We start from the raw sequence: 20,401 nt of genomic DNA, 5'->3' as shown, positions 1-20,401 counted from the left end.
AGTATGTTTAAAAATGTCCTGCAGGAACAAGGAAAACAGTATAGAAAACTAGATAGAAACAATATTTTGTATGTTATATCCAATTGAAATAAAGAATTTAATTCCTTATATATGAAAAATACCAGGGTAATTCCAAAAAACTTTTCACTCAGTCGTCGATTTTAAAGAAATATGGAATATGTAGTTAATACTGTCTATCCTGCCTATCTTTGACAGGATTTTTAGGATCTACAATATGGAACTAAATTCTGTGTCAAGGTTGTAATTAAAAAGTAAGGGTTCATTATTTAAAGCGTTTTTAAATTGAATGTTTTGAGATATTTTATGATATTTCGATTTATAATCTCACTGGATATCTATATGAAATTTTATTTGACTACACCATTTCCAATTGTAATTCAGAAGTTACTAATTATATTTTAGAAATTTCCACTTATATTTCGGAATTTTCTAATTGTATTTCAGAAATTTCCATTTTTATTTCAGAAACTTCCATTTTTATTTCAAAAATTTCCATTTGTATTTCAGAAAATTCTAATAGCAATACAAATAGAAATTTCTGAAAAACTGTTCTGAAAAACAATTAGAAAGTATAAATTAAAAATTCTGAAATACAAATGGAAAATTCTGAAATACAAATAGAAATTTGTAAAATACAAATGGAAACTTCTGAAATAAAATTGGAATATTCTGAAATACAATTAGAGAATTCTGAAATACATTTGGAAATGGTGTACAATAAATGCTTCACTTAACCTAAAATCGGAGTTGTTGTTTTATTTAGAATCTCAGATTGAGGATATATAAAAGAATTTTATCACTTTTTTATCGTTTTACAAAATATACAGCCCAATTATGTATAAAAAATTCCCCGAGAGTTTTTTCTCATTGAATTTGAATAGCAAAAGGGAAAAAAACTCCCGGGGAATATTTATTCATAATAGGGCTGATAGAGTATTTTTTTAAGACATCTATTTTCATTTCATATATAGCCCAATTATGAATAAAAAATTCCACGGGAGTTTTTTTCCCATTGAATTTGAATAGGAAAAGGGAAAAAAACTCCCGGGGAATTTTTATTCATAATTGGGCTGATACTGAATAATAAGTTTGTTTAATTTTAATTATACAAATTTCTGAAAATAAAACAATTTAGATCTTCAATATTCTTGTTTTTTATTCAATTCTGAAAATAGAATATTTTATTTTTCTAATTTTATTTTTTTCTGAATTCGTACCTCGCCTTTTCTTTATTCAAAATATAAATCACAAATTCCAGAAAGAATCCAAATATGTTTAAGATAGTTGAAATGTGAACTATTTTTTTAATAATTTTTAAAAATGTACGAAATATGTGTAAGTTTTCGTTAAGTATTAAGTAAATAACAAGTTATGAAAAATTATAACTTGAACTGCAGCTAACTTAACGCATAATACAAAGATAATGTCATGCTTTAGTCACTAAAATGAAAAAAAAAACAAATATAATTATTTTTTTTAATTTTAAATCCAAATCTAAACAATCATCCAATAGTCGGGTCTTAACCGATTTCTTTTGATTATAATTTAGTTTAGGCTGTTTGTACATTTAACTTTTTGTTCTCAAATCATTTAGTTTTCAAAATAAAAACTTAAACTTATACTAGATTCTATCAATGAACAAATGTAATGCCTTTTTTAATAAAAAAAATAAATAAATACTTATAAAAGAGATTACAAGAAAATTATAGTTAAATGTATGAAACATATAAAAAAAACTAATACAAAAATGTTGAATGTATGAATAACTTGTAGATCCTATATAATCTGGTAATAAATAAAGTAATATGATACATTAAACAAAATCTACATATATAAAAAAAGCCTATTTAAAACTATAATAAAGAAAAATGTTGAAATTTCAATATATAGTATATGAATATATTGAATGAAAATGTTTACGATTATAATAAATTTAGAGACATTGTAGTTTTCAAATCTTATTTAAAAACCAAAGAATACAAAAAAGAAACCTTTTAAAATTGAGTTATATGATATTTATTTACTTATTAATTTAGATTCCATTAATTTTAAAATCATCTAAAGCTTTAATATTGTAACATGCTTAAACTATATATATATTTACATAAAATACTACTAAATCTTATACATTAACACGTGTGTATCCTTATGTATTTTTCTTTATTTTAAACAGCATATTATATATTATAATTTATAAATTAGAAAAAAAAACATAATATAAAAATAAAACTCTATATATTAATAAAATATTAAAAAAAAAACAAATTTAATTGTTACAAATTTTATTTGACAGGAATGTGAGGCTTCGCTCAAACACAAAACTGAGTTGTTGATGAAATTTGAATCTCAAAAAGAGGATATGGCTAGTACCATAGCTCATTTAGAGAAAAAGTAAGTTTATCAAATATTCTTCAAAAGTCTCGGGATAATTATGGTTTAAAGTTGTGCTGTATATTTTGGATTTATGAGATGAAATCATTTGAAATAGTATAAAAGTTGTACCTCTTTCCAATATCGTAATATTTGGTATAATTATAAAATTGGATTCATAGTGTTTATAATAGTTGTTCTTGAGTTCATACTAATGCTTATAGCATTTGAATATATATTGATATAAGGCTATTGTTTCTGAAATCATAGTCATTTAAGACCAATCAAAATTATATGACACCGAACAATTCTCTGACTATATTAATAATATAGAAATAAGTATTTGATCGTAATCGATAAACTCTTGATCTACTGCACACAATGGTTTAGAAACTTTTATTTTTGGAATTAATTCGGTATCTTGGGAACTATTGGAGATATTGTTACGAAATTTGAGCTGAGGTGTTTTTGTGTTGATTTACGTTTGTTCCTAGCGCTAATGGGGGCCAGTGCGTAGCCCCGAATGAGCTGAAATTTTAAATAGAAATAGTCCTTGAGAAGATCTACAAAAATACGCTTACAGGTATCTCTATTAGTTGAAGAGATATGCAGGTTTATTGATTTATTTTTTTTTAATTATGCTCGATCTTTTTGTGTTTTTTTTAGATATGCCGGGCCTACGGAGGGTCGAAATTTATTTTTTAAATATCAGCTATATTCGCAATAAAATAAAAGAAACTTGCTAACAGTTATCTCCTCCCTATAAAAAGTTATACGCATCCAAATTTGGAACTTGGTAAAAAGTGCGGTATTTTTTACGTTATTTCCCAAAAAGCCCATATATTTTTTCTTTTGTAGAAAAACATTTTCTTCAAGACTATATAGAATTTTTATATGATCCGGAAAGATAACTTAATGCAAAAGCGTGTAAAAAAAATTTGGCTCATTTTAGCGGACATATCATCCCCCAGACCTATCCAAACTTGGCCAATTTAAAAAAAAAAAATTCGGTTTGAGTAAAAAATTCTAAAAAGGCAAAGCACCGTTCCACGAAAATGCTCCATATTTGTATAACCCCATATGTTTCTTAAATACTTACTAAGTTTTTTTTTACTATCACACGGTAAATAACGTCACAGTGGGCACTTTTTTAAAAAAAACTCAGTTTTTGGAACACATTTTCCCCGTTTTAGGAATTTTGGTATTTGAAAATAAAGAATGTCAAAAATTCTAATGCCATTGATTTAAGGACATTTGAGTCTATATTGGTTCCAAATTTTGTTATGATATCTTTAACTGTTAAAATTTTACATTAATTCAAATTTTAAATTTTTATTCGTGGAAAATCACCATATTATAATTTAAGTTTTTAAGGTAAATGAAGTTCCAAAATTTTATTATTTAGTTTTAATAAATTATCAAACCTCATAATGTTTTCAACAATATCAAATACTTATATAAAAGGCCTTTATTTACTCCTCAGAAGTTCCACAAACCTTGCCCCCTTTTACAAATTTGTACGAATTTTCATATAATGCATGCAAAATCTGTTACACCAAAATTTCTGTTAAGTCAGTATGTGTTTGAATTCAAAATTTATAAATTATCACATTTGTCTTTTTGATTCATCCAGTTGCGAACGTAATATGGATTTTAGAGTATCGTTGTGAAATGAGTCAAATATAGGGCAAAATGATGCCCCTAGAGTTGAAGATGCTGTTGGTTAAGATTACAAGAAATATCAGATATTTATGTTACAATATATTTCTTATATTTAAAACTAATATTATTCAACACTAGTTTTCACAATGTCCTCTTTTAGAGTTATACACCATAATACTGAAAATATATACAGTGAGTGTCACTCAAAATCGTACAACATATTTTTTTAAATTTTATGAAATTATACAGGTGATTATATAAAAAATTAAAAGTAATTTTATTAATTGGAACAAAAAATATGTATTTCAACAAAAAAGTTAACAAAACCTCAATTCGTTAAAAAAATATTGATGAACATTAAAGAACATCACAAAATTCATATTTCACTTAAATTCGTACAATAATATTAAATTATAATTAAAACTTTAAAAATTAAAAAAATTTTAATATTAAATAATCCTAATACTTTGTAGGGTATCATTTGCTATTTTTTAGTGCCTTTACGATTTTAAATGAAGCGTTGATATTCTGGGCACTGACAGTCTTACCCAATTTTTTTTATTTGTGGATAAGGGCAATTAAAATTATACCAAATTTTCTGATAGGTAAAAGCACACACAATATAAAAATAGCATTTTAAAATATTTCCAAAACATCAACTTTTTAAAACTAATGAATAAAATTTGACTACGATGGTGTACGATTTTAAGTGACATTCACTGTACATAATTCCACTTCACATATTTTTTAGTCCCCCACTTTGCAACTAGTTATGTCACCAATCATAGAATCATCTGCCCAGGCATGCAGGTCGACATATGAGCAATTCCACGAGAATCGCTACCACGACTGAAAAAACAAAATCCCTTGAAACTTTATTTCAAGATGATTTGAATAGAAGAAAATAATATAATGTTACTATGTGAAAGTATTTAGATCATATTACAACATTTTAAAGTTTAAAGTGATTATATTTAATTTTTTAATGTTTTTGGCTAAAATTGCGGCGAAAACTCGGCTCCCAATTAGCTTGTAGTATGAAATGAATTTGATTCTGATTGTTTCTTTGCTATTGTCAAATTGTTTATTAAAACCGAATGTATATTTTCTATTCACTTTTTTAGTTTTTGTATACATATATTTACAGAATATACATATATTGTTTTATCATAAGATACAAATACGATATTAAAAACGTACGATATTAAATTTTATTTATTATAAAATCATCCAAAGATTGTTTTTAAATATGACGGATTGTAAAGGAAAAATATTTCTTTTAGTGTAAGAAATTAAAAGAAAACATAACGCCTCTCTCGATTCGAATATTTTCGCATATTTCTAAATGTACCTCAAAATGAGTTCCATTTTATGTCACGTACGATATACCCTTATTTCGCTCAATATTTTGGACAACAATTTTTCGAAAGAACTTTTTATTATTTTAAAATATAGTACCCTCTGAATGCAACATAAAGACCAAATTATTTTTCAGATACTCTTATTTTTGCAAAATCTATTCCACGCTATAGGCGTACAAATGTCACGTACGATGATATGGAATTGCCCATATGTCATTGCAACATAGGGAAATGAGAAAAGTTATGTTTCATTGTTTCTGTTTCTCTACATCCTCATACAGCTTCAAAAATTGGGAATGCTTGTTCCATATACTAATTGTAACTGTTATTGGGCAATTGCACCCAAAAAAATCCACAGGCTAAACCTGTCTAAACTTTACAGTAACCAACTGACCGTTGGCACCCTACAGTACGTTCAGTTACCCAAGATCTGTTGGTCACATTCAGATACCTATTTGTAGCTCTTATTTGGCAATTGTTCCGAAAAAAATTCTCAGTCTAACCCTAATAGTTACCAAATGACCGGCTGTTCAGGTGTGAGGTCATCTGCCTGCCCAACAGTACATCAGTCCTCGCATGTAGTCTCTAACTGGTTTGGATCCGACTACCTGGCTTGGATAACTTCATACATAGTCACACTTTCCCCACCTAATAATGTTAGACATTATCAATTCCGAGGTTATTAAGATCGCCAGGATACCTGCCTAACAGATACTACATTCGTCGTGAAGTCCATATGACATTTTGGTATTAGTCTCCATAATGAAGACCCCGGCTTCCGTACCCTCTTCCATTCAAGCCACTATTCCCTTTCAGGGAACGAACATATTTAACAGATTTTCGGTAAATTTGGAGAAATGCCTCAGGAAGTAAATGAATTTGGTAGTATGTAACACACACATTATGCCGTATGATTTCTGCTAGGGATTATGAGAAATAATGTTCCGATTCTAACAAAACTCAATAACCTTGGAGTAATGCAGAAGTGTGAACCAAACTTCTATCATAATATTTTAATTTTACTCCGTGTACTACCATAAATTAATTAACTCGAATGATGAGTAGTAATTTCCACAATATAATTTTCCGACCCTATAAAGTATATATATTCTGGATCCTTATAGATAGCGGAGTCGATTAAGCCATGTCCGTCTGTCTGTTGAAATCAACTTTCCGAAGCCCCCAAATAACTTAAATACACGATTCATACATCAATATCTCCGGAATTCTTCCGGCTCGGTTGCTATTTCAAATCGAGAAAATCGGTTCACAAATATCTGAGGTATAAGGAAAAAACCAGGACAACCTCGATTTTTTTTACCTATTTTTGACCTATATCTGTATTACTAAGTCATTAATATAGACAATATAGAAATACAAACGGAATTACAAACGGAATGACAAACTTATATATACCCTTGCCACTCATGGTGAAGGGTATAAAAACATCACTTTAGAAATGCATCGAATTCGAAGGGTGTGACAGTCGGATGTGCGAACAGTTAAGATGATCTTTCTTTTTTTTGTGTAGTTTATTCTTACTTCCGAAAATCATAAATATTGGTATTGGGATTTATTTCGCTTAAAAGAAAATTAAATAAACAGGAATTAGCATGAACTACATATATCTGAAAATTGGTTGTAGTTGTTATAGTTGGTTGTAGTTGTTATCACCGCATTTGTTGCTGAGTTGACAGACCTTGGCCTAGTGAACTCCGGTCATACCGATGCGTAGAATAGGATGTAGTAAGAATGCTGGTTTATATATAATGATTTCATATCTTTCTTGTTTTCTAAAATTAGTTTGATTTTTGTTAAACTTTATTTATAAATTAAAAAAAAAATCGTGGGGATTTTGTTTAGGATAATATTGTACAATTTACAAGTACAATTTCGTAACAATATTAAAAATAAGACAAAAAAGTTTCCTTCATTATATTTAGGTTTTCCCGGGAATTACTTTTGTATTTTTTATAAATATTACTAAATACATTATATATCCCAGTAAAATAATTACCAAAAACCATAATTATCCTGCCAACTTTGAAATATTTTCCCACTACACTAACTTATTAAATTCTCCTCACCTAGATGGAGCAGCGATAAAGTTAATTTAGGCGAAATACTAAAAACTACCTCGAACACACTATCCAATCAAGTTAGTGCTTCCGAAGAACGTGCAATAAGAGCCGAAAATGAATTGCTCAAAGAACGCGAATTGCGCATGCAATTGCAGGAAAATGAATTAAAACTAAAAGAGAAAATCATCGGCCTTGAAAACAAAACTAAAGAATTCAACGACGAAGTACAAAAGAATCAAAAACTTAAAATAGATTTTGAAAAAATACGCCATCAATGGTCAGAGGCTCAAACTACGCTCGAAGAGCTGGGCATACAGTTGAGTGAAAATAAACTGAAAGTGGCCGAACTGCAGGAGAAAGATAGGCGCCAACAAGAGTTACTAAACAATTCAATATCATCTTCGCAGAACTATTTAAATGAAATACAACCAATAGCTGGGGCGGCTGGCATATGGGCGCCCGACTCCATAGCCACTCATTGTACGGCCTGTAAGAAGGAATTTAATTTAACACGTCGCAAACATCACTGCCGCAGTTGTGGCGAAATATTTTGCCGAACATGTTCCGACCACACTCTGCCATTGCTCAATGAGAACGGACAATTGGGTAAACCAGTCAGAGTTTGTTTATCCTGTTTTGCTTCACACAAATGATTGTTGTTATATAGAGATTGTTATCAGTAAAATTTTATTTAATTTAATTTATTTACCCAAGTATTTTATAATTTTTGATAAATTTTCGAATGCTTTTATTTGTTGTATATTACATACATACATAATTATATTTATAAAATAAAATAACATTAACGAGAACATAATACTAACAACTATTTACAAATATTATACAGAAATATTACAAAAATTTGTTATAAAGTATTTTTACATGCGTAAATATTGATGTATACTAACTATACATGTATTTTAGTAATAAATTTAAATATACATACACAACTACTTTATTTTTGTGAAAAAGAAACAAAATTGAAAAGTTTGTTATTATTTTAAACATATCTGTAGATTTGTATTGACTTTCAAATGCCATTGATATTTGTAATTTTATTTGTTTTCATATTATTGAATTAATTTTTTTTCTAGTTAATTTTTATATTTTAGCAACGAAATTTACATAATTCAATATCCGTTGCTCCTGATAAAGTTGATGACATCTATAACTCTTCGTTTGCTGCAAAATCTTCAACGGTTTCCCTCAAAACGTTTGTTGCAAAGGTCATTTTCAACGGAAAATGTGAGTTGCTTCAATGTAAATTTATCCTTTATGTTTAATGGTCAAAGTTTCCAAATAATCTACATATCGATGCCTTAATATAAAAAGGCCCTAACTCGTGTTTTTTTGTATGTCCAGATTTTCGTTTATATCGATAATTGTATGATCATATATCATAATTAGCCAAACAAAATCTCGACTTAAAAAAACTCGAGTTAGGGCCTTTTTATATTAAGGCTTCGATATATAAATAAAAATCAAATGTCGTTCGTTGGTAATTGCATCAGTTGAGAACGGCCGGACCGATTTAGATTTTTTTTTTTAAATGTTGGTCATAAATCAAATTGAAACGGCTACACTGATTTGGCAAATTTTTTGTTTAAATGTTCGTAGTTATCCAATTTAAGTTTTTACTGAAGAAAAAATTGACCACCCCACTTTTTTTTCGATTTATCTAAAATCGGAAAACGGCTACACTGATTTGGCAAATTTTTTGTTTAAATGTTCGTAGTTATCCAATTTAAGTTTTTACTGAAGAAAAAATTGACCACGCCCACTTTTTTCGATTTATCTAAAATCGGAAAACGGCAGCAACTATTTTCCTAATTTATTTTTAAATGTTCGTAAGAAAAATAAAGCGAAACTTTTTATAAAAACTTAAAAAATTGTAAAAACTCAAGATATCTAAATTCTACTTGGCCAATAAGCGTTTAATCAAGAAAAGGAACTCGATCTGTGATCAATCATATTTCTGACCAAAAATCGACTTTTATATAAAAACTCACAATATCTAAATTCGCTACTAACTTGGCCAATAAGAGTTTCAGTAAGAAAAGGGGGCTCGATCTGTGTTCACTCATATTTCAGAACAAAAATCGATTCTGGCCCTCTTTGGGGACTTGAATTAGTTATGTTCCAAATTGTACAGAATTTGATAGAGTGATTAATTTCTTAAAACTGTTGATGTAGGAGTAGGATCAATTATGGGCCGATCCTCACTAAAGTTGGTAGAACGATTTAGATTCACATAATACTTGTTTATGTCCAATTTCACGATATTAATTACAACTGCTACAAAAAAAACACTTTTTGTCAAAAAAACACTTGAAAAGCGACATAGTGATTTTAAAACACCCCCAAAAGTTTGAGTTTTAGGGTAGGTCGTTGTACTTTTGTACTTTTAACTCACACATTTGCAGACCGATTTGAAAATGTTAAACAGTTTTGGAAAGGCATAAAAATAATCTTTCATAATGCATACAATGAATATTCCAAGAAATTTTTCAAATTCAAAAATAGTTATTTTAATTTTTTTCTATGAAACCCTATTTTTTTGCAGTGTTTTAAAGACAATTTTATGTAGAAAAAACGAGACGTTAGTTGTTAAAATCGGTTTATGTTTGCAAAGTTATTAAACTTTTTCAACAAAAAAAAGTTCCAAAAAATTTAACCTTTTTGATTAAAAATTGTAAATGGAAACGGAAGTTTGCAACGTAATTTTTAAATATATTTTAAATTTTGTCTTACTTTTTCAAATAATTTTAACTTTATAAATTGCATAATGAAGAAAATATAAATAAAACTTTGAATTTGTGTTATATTCTGAACAAAATAATCTATCAATATTGAAAAATGTCAAACTTATGGTGCTTTTTCTGACTACAGGAATTTAAATAAATTTTTAGTACATTTGCTAAAATAAAATTAAACATATTTTATTAATTTTTAACACTCAATAAAAATTAAAATCCTACTTTTTTTTCTTCCATAATAAATGTCTGCCGTCATCTTATTAGGGTTAAATTAAACATTTCTAACTTGGCAGCACTTTTTAATGTTATTGTGAATTATTTTTACAGATAATGTAGCAGCTGTTGTCACTCCACAGTGTTGACTACTGTTATGTGTACGTGACTGTTAAAAAGTAAATAAACAAATTTAAAAAAATAACAATTACTAATTAAATTGTATGTTAAACTTGTATTTATTTTATCAGTAAGAGTATATTTATATTATTGATCTTATTAACAACTCAAATTTTATTTATATAACTTATTAAATATGACAACACCGGTAAAACGCTTATTCTTATCTGTAACATTAATTTGATGATAGTACTGAGTTAACAGTGCTATGTTAAGATTAAAAATGTTTTTTGTACTTCTTAACTAACTACAAGGTCATACTAAGGTTATTCATTAAACGATTTTCATCGGAGAAGGTACTAAAAATTGTGCAGCTGAAAAGAAAGTGAAAAGGATTTTCTTTCAATTTAATAGATAATTTTACACTACATTGTTTATATATTTTAATATAATATTAAATTTATTATAGAATTTACGTTGCAACTGCAAGAAAACAAACAAAATGGCTCGCAAATTCTGTGTTGGTGGTAACTGGAAGATGAATGGTGATAAGCAATCCATTGCTGAAATTGCCAAGACCTTGACTGGTGCCACTTTGGATGATAATACCGAAATCGTTTTGGGTTGCCCCTTCATCTACTTGTCATATGCCCGCGAATTGTTCCCAGCTAAGTTCAACATTTCTGCCCAGAACTGCTACAAAGTACCCAAAGGTGCTTTCACCGGTGAAATTTCACCCGCTATGTTGAAGGATGTTGGTGCCAACTGGGTAATTTTGGGCCACTCTGAACGTCGTCATGTGTTCGGTGAAGCCGATGAATTGATTGCCGATAAGGCTGCCCATGCTTTGGCCGAGGGCCTTAAAGTCATTGCGTGCATTGGTGAGACTTTGGAAGAACGTGAAGCTGGTAAAACCGAACAAGTTGTTGCCACCCAAATGGCTGCTTATGCCAAGACCATTAAGGACTGGACTAACGTTGTTGTAGCCTATGAACCCGTATGGGCTATTGGTACTGGTAAAACTGCCACTCCCCAACAGGTAAGAAGTTGTTTAAAAATGCATATATAAAATATAAAATTGAATGATTAAATTCTCTAGGAATCTGATGTAATATTTTAACTTATTGTTTATACATACATATTTGCTTAACTAAAGACATTTATATAGGCTTTATATATAGGCCTTGTACATAAACAATTTTTAAATTTATCAAAGAGTTATATATGAATATAGGGGACACTATTTACGCTTAGAAAATTTATTTTCAATATGAACAAAAATTGTGTATTTTTTTGGTATCTATTTTAAGTATAATTTAAATTTCTCTCTTTCTCTCTTTGTTTTAGGCTCAAGAAGTTCACGCTTACTTGCGCAAATGGTTGTCCGAAAACATCTCCAAGGCCGTCTCCGATTCTCTACGCATTCAATACGGTGGCTCTGTCACTGCTGCCAACTGCAAAGAATTGGCTTCTCAACCCGATATTGATGGTTTCTTGGTAGGCGGTGCCTCCTTGAAACCTGAATTTGTTGAAATCATCAATGCCAGAAAGTAAATCGGGACCACATCGAGTGCTCGAACATCTAGAGAAGCAGCATTTTATACTGCCCTTACAAAATTGTTTTCTTAACATCACACAAACAAAATTTTCATTATAAAATTATTGCATTATTATACATATACAAAATAATACTAATGTTACAAAAAATTGTTTTAAATTTATAATGTTAAAATATGTATTTTAGGGAAAGCAATGTAGTTTTTTTTTTATTATTTTTAATGTTTTTATTTATTTGTTTGGCTTAAACCATAAATTATTGTAAATTTTATAATTAAAATAAAAAAGAATCCAACAAACCACCAAAAACAGGAGAAAAACAACTATGTTGTTTTTGAAATAATTTATAATTTTATTAATAAAATGAAAAATACATCCCTCTTTTTAGTTGTATAAACAAAATATTTTATTTTAAACTGCTAAGCATTTTTTTATTCTAGATAACCAAAGGTCAGTTTTGTTCCTAACTTTTGCTGTTTATTTCTTTTTATAGTTTCTGATATCGTCTTAATAATGGGGCGGCAAAAGGTGTTGAGTAATTACTTTTTTATTGTATTTATTTTGTGATAAGCTATTTGATTTTTTTTGTAATTTTCCTTTTAGACTTAAAATTTTAATTTCAATGAACTTTAAAACAACTGCAAAGTTTTTGTTATTTTTGTTGCTGCTTAAAAATTTTCGATTAAAATCAAGTATCATGTTAATTAAACATCTGTGTAATTTCCGCATGCCAAGCTAAAAAAAATGATGTAAACTTTTGATTTTATTGTAATAATAGCCTTTTCACTTTTTATTGTTTTGTTTATTGTTTTTGTAGGGTACATTTTAAATTACAAGAGCAGAGCTAAAATTAGATTTGTCTATCATCAACATTATTATCGCAATATATTCAGCCGAATCTTATATTCCCCTTAACAAAGTATACTTTATGACAAATACTTTTGGTCAAAAAATATTTTCTTTTGTTAAACAAACCTGAAGAGTCGGTGTTTTCTTTGACATCGTTTGACAAATGTTCCCCGTATATGGGTGGCTTTGGAATGCATAAACTAACTGGTTGGCAGCCTGGTGCCATACAAAAAACTATAAAGGCTTTCATGTAAATTGAAATATTTTTACAGAAATACTTGGTCAGTGCAGAATAAGTTCTTTTTTTAATGAAAACGGGTAATTTTATGTAATTTTGAAACGTGAATACCAAAGTAAAAATTTACATGCTCAGTATTTTCGAATTTGAAACATTAACTGGGATATTTCGAAACAAATAGTTGTTTTCAAACACACAGATTGCTAACGAAATTACTTCAAAAATTTTTTAATTATTCCGAAAAATTAAAACGTTTTAAAAGCATTCAAATCATAAAAATTTATTTTATAAATTCAAAATATTCTTAAAATTTATTTAATAAAATTTTGTTAAAAATGTTTAAAACTGCAACAGCCAAAGTACCTGGTGATTTGGGCTTTATCTTTGACATCGTAATTGTACACATTAATCTAACTAATATTAATGTCCAAGAAATTTCCAAATTAAAAGTTGATGTAAAATTTATTAAAAACAACATTAAAATAAGTTCAAGTCGTATTAATGTGGTCGAATTTAAATCGGACCGTAGTTTGGAATTTACCGAAAGGCCCTCAGTTTTAAAAGATGAACTATTTAAACATCCTTTAGAATGTCAAGTATATTATGATGATCAAACTGTTGGTATGTTTTAAAATGTTCGATTAGCGATATATAAAATTCTACTCTGAAATATTTTTATTGAAAACTAGGAGTTTGTACTTTTCTATGGCCTGATAGCTTTATAAATTGTATTGCTGGTGATTGTGGTCGAGAATTGACGCATTGTGAAGAGGCAGATATTAAGAAAGATAATGAAAAAGTAGGCCGAATGGAAATATTGGCGCGACTGCAAATAAAATGTGATGAATTTGAGTAAGTTAAACACTAGATACGAAATAAAATATTTTATATTCAAAATATTTCCAGTATAAAACAAATACAGCAGCCCAAAGTTAATTTATGCAAACAAGCTGACAATGTAATAAATCCAAACGACATACTTTTTATGGTGGGTGAAGACAAAAACGCATCAATCGGCTGCACTGATGTTGATATAATACCAGCCTCAGAATCTGGATCATCCGCAAATGCCACATGTTTAGATTTATCCAATTTTCGTCATATAAATGGTAAAACAGTGCCGAATACTGATATTCTAGATACTATGGATCTTAACTGTTGTAAATCAAAGGTAAATGTTTATTAAAATAATGTCAAACAAAATACTGATTGATATTTAACATTTTTTAAGCAATCTTCATATCAATGCAAACAAATTATAGACGATTTAATGAAAAAATCAAAAGATTCTGCATGTTGTGTGAAAAATAAGGCCAAACAGCAATTGCCATGTGATCAAATACAAAAACCATTAGAATGTATATCCGATAGTAGATTTGCCTCTTGTAGTAGTTCAGGTATAAAACCTTGTAATATTTGTTTGCAACATACATTATCCTTATGTCGATTACGTAAAGAAAATTTAAAAGATTTGAATTAAAATATTTGATTGTAAATTAATATCATCAAACCTAATAAAATAAGAATGTATGAATTTGATTGATCTTGTTTTCTTTTAAAGATACTTACAATCCATGTCAATGCATATCGGATGAATATGCTTCCGAGAGTAAAAGCATGATATGTAAAACTGATGGTTTAAGAGAAAAGCCAGCCAAGAGGTAATAATATATAATTGTGTGTCATAATAATGTTTTTGTTTTTAAATATATCTTCCATATTTTTAGATACTGCCCTCTCTGTCACGAGAATATCACCTGGTTACCCAAATTTGCAAATTGTCCTAAATGTGGCTATAGGCCCATATCATATAATGTAGAAAAACCTTACGATTACAAATTAACAGCGGATCAAATTCTTCAAGAATTTTCCAACAAAAAGGCAGACGATCATGCAATGTATCAACCAAGTGATGCCTCTCTAATGGATTGTCAAGAAAAATGTCGTTGCACTTGTAAAAATGGTAAAATGTGTGCTCATTGTCGTATTAAAAAACTTTGCGAGGACATTTTTAAACCACCTCAGAACGGTGAAGAGGAGGACTGTGGTAAATGTGCATCCAAATCTTCGGGTTTGTATAATATTTGCAAATCAAGCAGTCGTGACTGTCGTCCTTATTTGACTAAAGTATTCCAAGAGCTTAAAGATCTCTACGATATGAAAGAAACAAAGAAAAATATTGCCACTACGGAAGAGTCGAAACTTCGTGTTAATGGGTCACAAGAGCCAAATCAAATAGAAGAGGACTCTCGTAGACCTCAAAGTAATAAACAGAAATTGAAAGCCGAACGTAAGAAATTTTTGGTGAAAAATTTCCATAAACATGAGTCTTGCAAAGGTAAAATGTAAGTGGAAATAATTATAAAATTTCCTTAATGTTCTTTAAAAACAGATCTTCAAATTAATTAAATTTAATTTAAGCTTAATTCTCTAAAATCTTAATTCAGAATTACAAATTTCAGCAATTCATTCCATAAAACCATTCCCAACATAGCACCCAATTAGCATTTGCAAATTCTTGTGCTTCATTGGAAGGCTTTAATTTTATTTAATTCATTCAACCTTTGAATGATTAAATTTTTATTAATTCAAATCTAATTGAATGTTTTATGCTTTTAATCATTTACAAAATAAATTGAAACTAAATTGAAAAATTAATTAAAACCATTTTGTAATAAATTTGAATTGTAGAATAATTTAATGATTCAGTCACAGATCACAAATTCAGTCATTCAAAATATTGAATTCAATACGTTTGAATTTTAAAGTTCATTTGATTTATTTGAAGTAAGTTGAATTCATTACGAATTAATTCCTATGCGTAATAAATACAGGCATAGGGTAACATTGAGACGAGACGTAATTGTCATAAACCTAAGTCTGTTGTCAAAAACCTATCTCTCGCAACAACAAAATACTTGCTAGTCAATGTATTTTGTTGTTGTATCAAACATATTTTTTTTTGTATTTTTGTTTGACAAATCGTAGTCTCGTCTCTATGAATACAGGAATTAATTCTTTAATGAAAAAAAATTAATTAGATTTTGAAAATTGAATTAAGAATTAATTCTTTCGATTCTTTAATTAAAACCATTTCATTTACCGTTTAAATATGCATATTATTTCAGTTTCGATTATCATAGCCAGCGCAAATACCCTGGCACCAAATTTGGACACAAAACTTGCCTAAATGGATTTGCGGGACGAAAAAATGTTCCCCGTAACATGGGTTGGCTGTGGAATGCTGAAACTAAAGGTTTACAAACCGGTTGGCAGCCAGGTGCCATACGAAAACCTATTAAGACTTTAATGAAACATTTCCTCAACGAACATGACTCACAGTTGTGCTGCGATTTGCAATATAATGAAAATTGCGATAAAAATAAGGATGAGGAAGAGGATTATACTAAAGAACCTACACTGCATATATGCAAAAGGAATGGAGCCTACTATATAACATTAAGATCTCTTAAAGATGTTGATACTTTAAATGAATGTCCAAATTCTTGTATTAATATGAAACCCATACAATTTAAAATTACAAAAAATCCTTTATTAATAGAGATACGCAAACTAAAGCAATATTTAAAAAACATTGGTTTTGCCAAGTGTATTTGCCACAAACCAATATCCTATTGCTGTTGTCGTAGCTTCCTAGAGAAAATGAAACTTGAATATCAGTGTTGTAAGGAGTGTCACAAGCGGCAAATACCCAACTGTACTTATAATCTAATATTGTCCGATACCACAGATAGTGAAACAGAATTTGATTTTGGTGTAACACCGCCGGCTGCAGCTGATCAACCAGATAAATATTTAAAGAGAAGGAAAACAGTTAGTTCTGCTACTCAATATGAAGAAAATGATTGGATAATAAAAGAAGAATATCCCAAACCTTTAGGCAAATACTTTAAATTGCACAATTGCGCTGTTGGCCAGAGATTTGGCAAAGCATTTGGACCTTATGGCAGTAAAGGCTATAGTCCTGGTGCTGCTCCCATTGAGGGTATATACGGACCATGTGGTTTAATGTCAGAGGGTATGCATGGCAAAGGTAGAGCTGGCAAAGGCGTTAATATTAGAGGACCTGGAGCATTTTTAGGTCCCGATGGAAAATTCAGTATGGCTTTGTATTTAGCGGCCAAAGCTTCAACTAAAGCTTCTCCCGAGGAAATTGCTGAGAAAAAGTAAGTTAATTTATTTTTAATGGTAAACAAACTGTAATATTAATTGTTTTTAATTATAGAAGACAAAAAATGGCTCTCCTTAAAGGTGCCAATCCACCTTTGCTGTGTAAGGTGGACAGACGTGGCAAGCCAATTGATATATGTCCTCCTTGTATTCCATTATCATGTAGTACAGCGTGTTTGCGTGATAATCGTATATGTTAAATGTAATAAATTTATTTTAAAATATTTCAATTGCTGATATTAAATTTAAAATTATAAGTATAAGTGAATAACTTAAATATTGATCAAAATATGATAAATAGTGATCATATAATTTATTTTTTGTAAAAAACTTTGAAAGTTGATATTGAAATAACTTACATACTTGATTCATACATCAATATATCGGGAATTCTGAGATATAAGGAAAAAAACCAGGACAAATTTGATTTTTGACCTATTTCTTATCTATATCTTGATTACTAAGTTATTAATATAGACAATATGGATATCCAATAATATACAGTGGTGGTCAAAACATATGCAACCAGCAACAGAATTTTACAAAAGTGGTTTAAACTACTTTAAGATGTAAACAAAAATATTCATTTGCTTATAATATTTTTTAATTTATGCTTTAAAAATAAGAATATGAAATTTAATTCAGAATTTTTTGCATTGAAAAGAAAAAAAATTTAAAAAACTACGTATGGGTTGATATTTCATTGGCCAAAACATATGCAACTAATTGCTTTTAAAACATTTCTGTCTATAAAACTTAATATTTCGTGGCAAATCCTATATTTTCAATGACGGCCTTACATCGGCAAGGCTGTGAAGCTATCAAATTGGCAATAAAATTTGCAGGAATAGCGTTCCAAGCATAACCAATCCTTGAAACATAATATTATTAATAATATTGAATTAGTGCAATTTTCGGTGTCGATTCTTTGATTAACGATTGCGCAAATGTTCTCAATGGGATTTAGATCTGGTAATTGTGGTGGCCATTCCATTACCGAAACTGTTTCTTGTGCTAACCACGATTTAACAACATGTGAAGAGTGCTTGGGGTCGTTATCGTGCTGAATAACTCATCGAAGAGGCTTATTATCCTCAGAATTTGGAAACATTACTCTTTCCAAGATGTCTCTATAGATAAATCCATCCATTATTTCATTAATTTAGAGCGATGGGCCAACTCCAGCAGCAGAAAAACAACCCCCATACCATTACGTTGCATCCTGCAAGCTTCACCGACGATTTCCCTACGCGCAAAAACCGCTTATATTAAAAGAAACGTTTGAAGTTTGCTATGGAGTATTTAAATTGGCCAGAAAACAAATGGACTACTGTCCTATTTAGCGACGAATCCGAATTTAATATCATCGGAAGTGATTTCATGTGTTACGTAAGACGACCACTTAACACGCGGCTTCAAGCACATAATGCAAAAAGACACTGAAACATGGAGGATGCAACGTAATGGTATGGGGGCAGTTTTTCTGATGCTGGAGTTGGCCAATCGCTCTAAATTAATGAAATAATGGATGGATTTATCTATATAGACATCTTGGAAAGAGTAATGCTTCCAAATTCTGAGGATAATAAGCCTCTTGGATGAGTTATTCAGCACTATAACGACCCCAAGCACTCTTCACATGTTGTTAAATCGTTGTTAGCACAAGAAAGAGTTTCGGTAATGGAATGGCCACCACAATTACCAGATCTAAATCCCATTGAGAACATTTGGGCAATCGTTAATCAAAGAATCGACACCGAAAATTGCACTAATTCAGATATTATGTTTCAAGGATTGGTAGATGCTTGGAACGCTATTCCTGCAAATTTTATTGCCAATTTGATAGCTTCACAGCCTTGCCGATGTAAGGCCGTCATTGGAAATATAGGATTTGCCACGAAATATTAAGTTTTATAGACAGAAATGTTTTAAAAGCAATTAGTTGCATATGTTTTGGCCAATGAAATATCAACCCATACGTAGTTTTTTAAATTTTTTTTCTTTTTAATGCAAAAAATTCTGAATTAAATTTCATATTCTTATTTTTAAAGCATTAATTAAAAAATATTATAAGCAAATGAATATTTTTGTTTACATCTTAAAGTAGTTTAAATCACTTTTGTAATGTTCTGTTGCTGGTTGCATATGTTTTGACCACCACTGTATATTTCATTGACCTTTGCAATGCCGTATATAAGGCCAAAGTATGTCGGACCTTCAATGGGTAAAAATCGGGACAAATATGTATATTTAAACTGATTTTGTTTTCACAAAAAAAAATTTGGTTTATCTAAAAATATTTAAAATTTTTATTTTAAAGTATAATTTGGTGAAGGGTATATAAGATTAGTCACAACTGAATATAGCTCTCTTACTTGTTTTTGTTTATTTATGACGCAAGTATATATACAAAACCAAATAGTTTCTTTAAATAATCTTAATCAGGTATGTGATGAAAAACGATTGTTTTCAAAACTGAAATCAATCTCAAAAACGATTTAGGTGTGATTAGAGTATCCAAAACCGAAATCCGGTCAACCGGTTTTTTATCTTTGTAAACTCCACCGGTTTCGGTTTTTTTAACTTTCCGGTTTTTTAACAAACCGGTTTTTGTAAGACGGTTAACCGGTTTTAATGAAATATATTTTCTAAAGCTCAATCAAACATATTTATAAAAACTTTGATACAATTTTTAAAAATATTGATTTTTTTTATAGAAAATTATAGCATTTGACAATATTTCGTAAAAGATATAAAATAATTACACAAAGATAGAGCTTTAAAAATTCAAAAATGCTAAATAAAAATTTAATTTAAACCGGTTAACCGGTTTTTTTTGAAGACAAAAACCGAAACCGTTTAACCGTTTTTATAAAACATAATAATTAAAACCGTTTTTTTCAAAAACACCCTTTTTCGGTTAAACCGGTTTTTCAAATTTTCCGGTTTTTTTGACACTCTAGGTGTGATGAATTTCGATTG

At 29.3% G+C, this 20,401-nt stretch overlaps 3 protein-coding genes across 5 annotated transcripts in view; all 3 read left to right on the top strand.

Moving 5' to 3' along the window:
• Positions 1-8,482, top strand: part of LOC135963482 (protein RUFY3) — a 28,695-nt gene extending 20,213 nt beyond the window's left edge. For all 3 annotated transcript variants that reach the window (XM_065515347.1, XM_065515345.1, XM_065515344.1), the window contains exons 7-8: positions 2,315-2,412; positions 7,506-8,482. In XM_065515347.1, the coding sequence (XP_065371419.1) occupies positions 2,315-2,412; positions 7,506-8,148 (741 nt within the window). In that variant the 3' untranslated portion in view covers positions 8,149-8,482. The remainder of the gene's footprint in view (positions 1-2,314; positions 2,413-7,505) is intronic.
• Positions 8,483-10,801: 2,319 nt separating this feature from the next.
• Tpi (triose phosphate isomerase) lies at positions 10,802-12,543 on the top strand. The gene is made up of 3 exons (XM_065515342.1): positions 10,802-10,940; positions 11,054-11,623; positions 11,932-12,543. The coding sequence occupies exons 2-3, from the start codon at positions 11,087-11,089 to the stop codon at positions 12,136-12,138; spliced, it is 744 nt and encodes a 247-aa protein (XP_065371414.1). The 5' UTR covers positions 10,802-10,940; positions 11,054-11,086; the 3' UTR covers positions 12,139-12,543.
• Positions 12,544-13,436: 893 nt separating this feature from the next.
• Positions 13,437-17,690, top strand: LOC135954542 (uncharacterized). Its single transcript, XM_065504734.1, has 8 exons — positions 13,437-13,849; positions 13,918-14,080; positions 14,135-14,399; positions 14,460-14,625; positions 14,790-14,889; positions 14,956-15,573; positions 16,357-17,415; positions 17,475-17,690. The coding sequence occupies exons 1-8, from the start codon at positions 13,564-13,566 to the stop codon at positions 17,617-17,619; spliced, it is 2,802 nt and encodes a 933-aa protein (XP_065360806.1). The 5' UTR covers positions 13,437-13,563; the 3' UTR covers positions 17,620-17,690.
• Positions 17,691-20,401: the final 2,711 nt, after the last annotated feature.

This window comes from Calliphora vicina, chromosome 1 (genome assembly GCF_958450345.1).
Source record: "Calliphora vicina chromosome 1, idCalVici1.1, whole genome shotgun sequence".
In the NCBI taxonomy this organism is placed as follows: domain Eukaryota; kingdom Metazoa; phylum Arthropoda; class Insecta; order Diptera; family Calliphoridae; genus Calliphora; species Calliphora vicina.
The sequence above is the reverse complement of the archived record's forward strand: the minus strand, read 5'-3'. Positions and strand labels throughout refer to the sequence as shown.

Bases quoted from the DNA above. Each gene is read 5' to 3' on its own strand.
- Tpi (XM_065515342.1), top strand. From the start codon at position 11,087: ATGGCTCGCAAATTCTGTGTTGGTGGTAACTGGAAGATGAATGGTGAT. The intron at 11,624-11,931 runs GTAAGAAGTTGT...TCTTTGTTTTAG, and splicing joins AAACTGCCACTCCCCAACAG to GCTCAAGAAGTTCACGCTTA.
- LOC135954542 (XM_065504734.1), top strand. From the start codon at position 13,564: ATGTTTAAAACTGCAACAGCCAAAGTACCTGGTGATTTGGGCTTTATC. The intron at 14,626-14,789 runs GTATAAAACCTT...TTTCTTTTAAAG, and splicing joins TGCCTCTTGTAGTAGTTCAG to ATACTTACAATCCATGTCAA. The intron at 14,890-14,955 runs GTAATAATATAT...CCATATTTTTAG, and splicing joins AGAGAAAAGCCAGCCAAGAG to ATACTGCCCTCTCTGTCACG.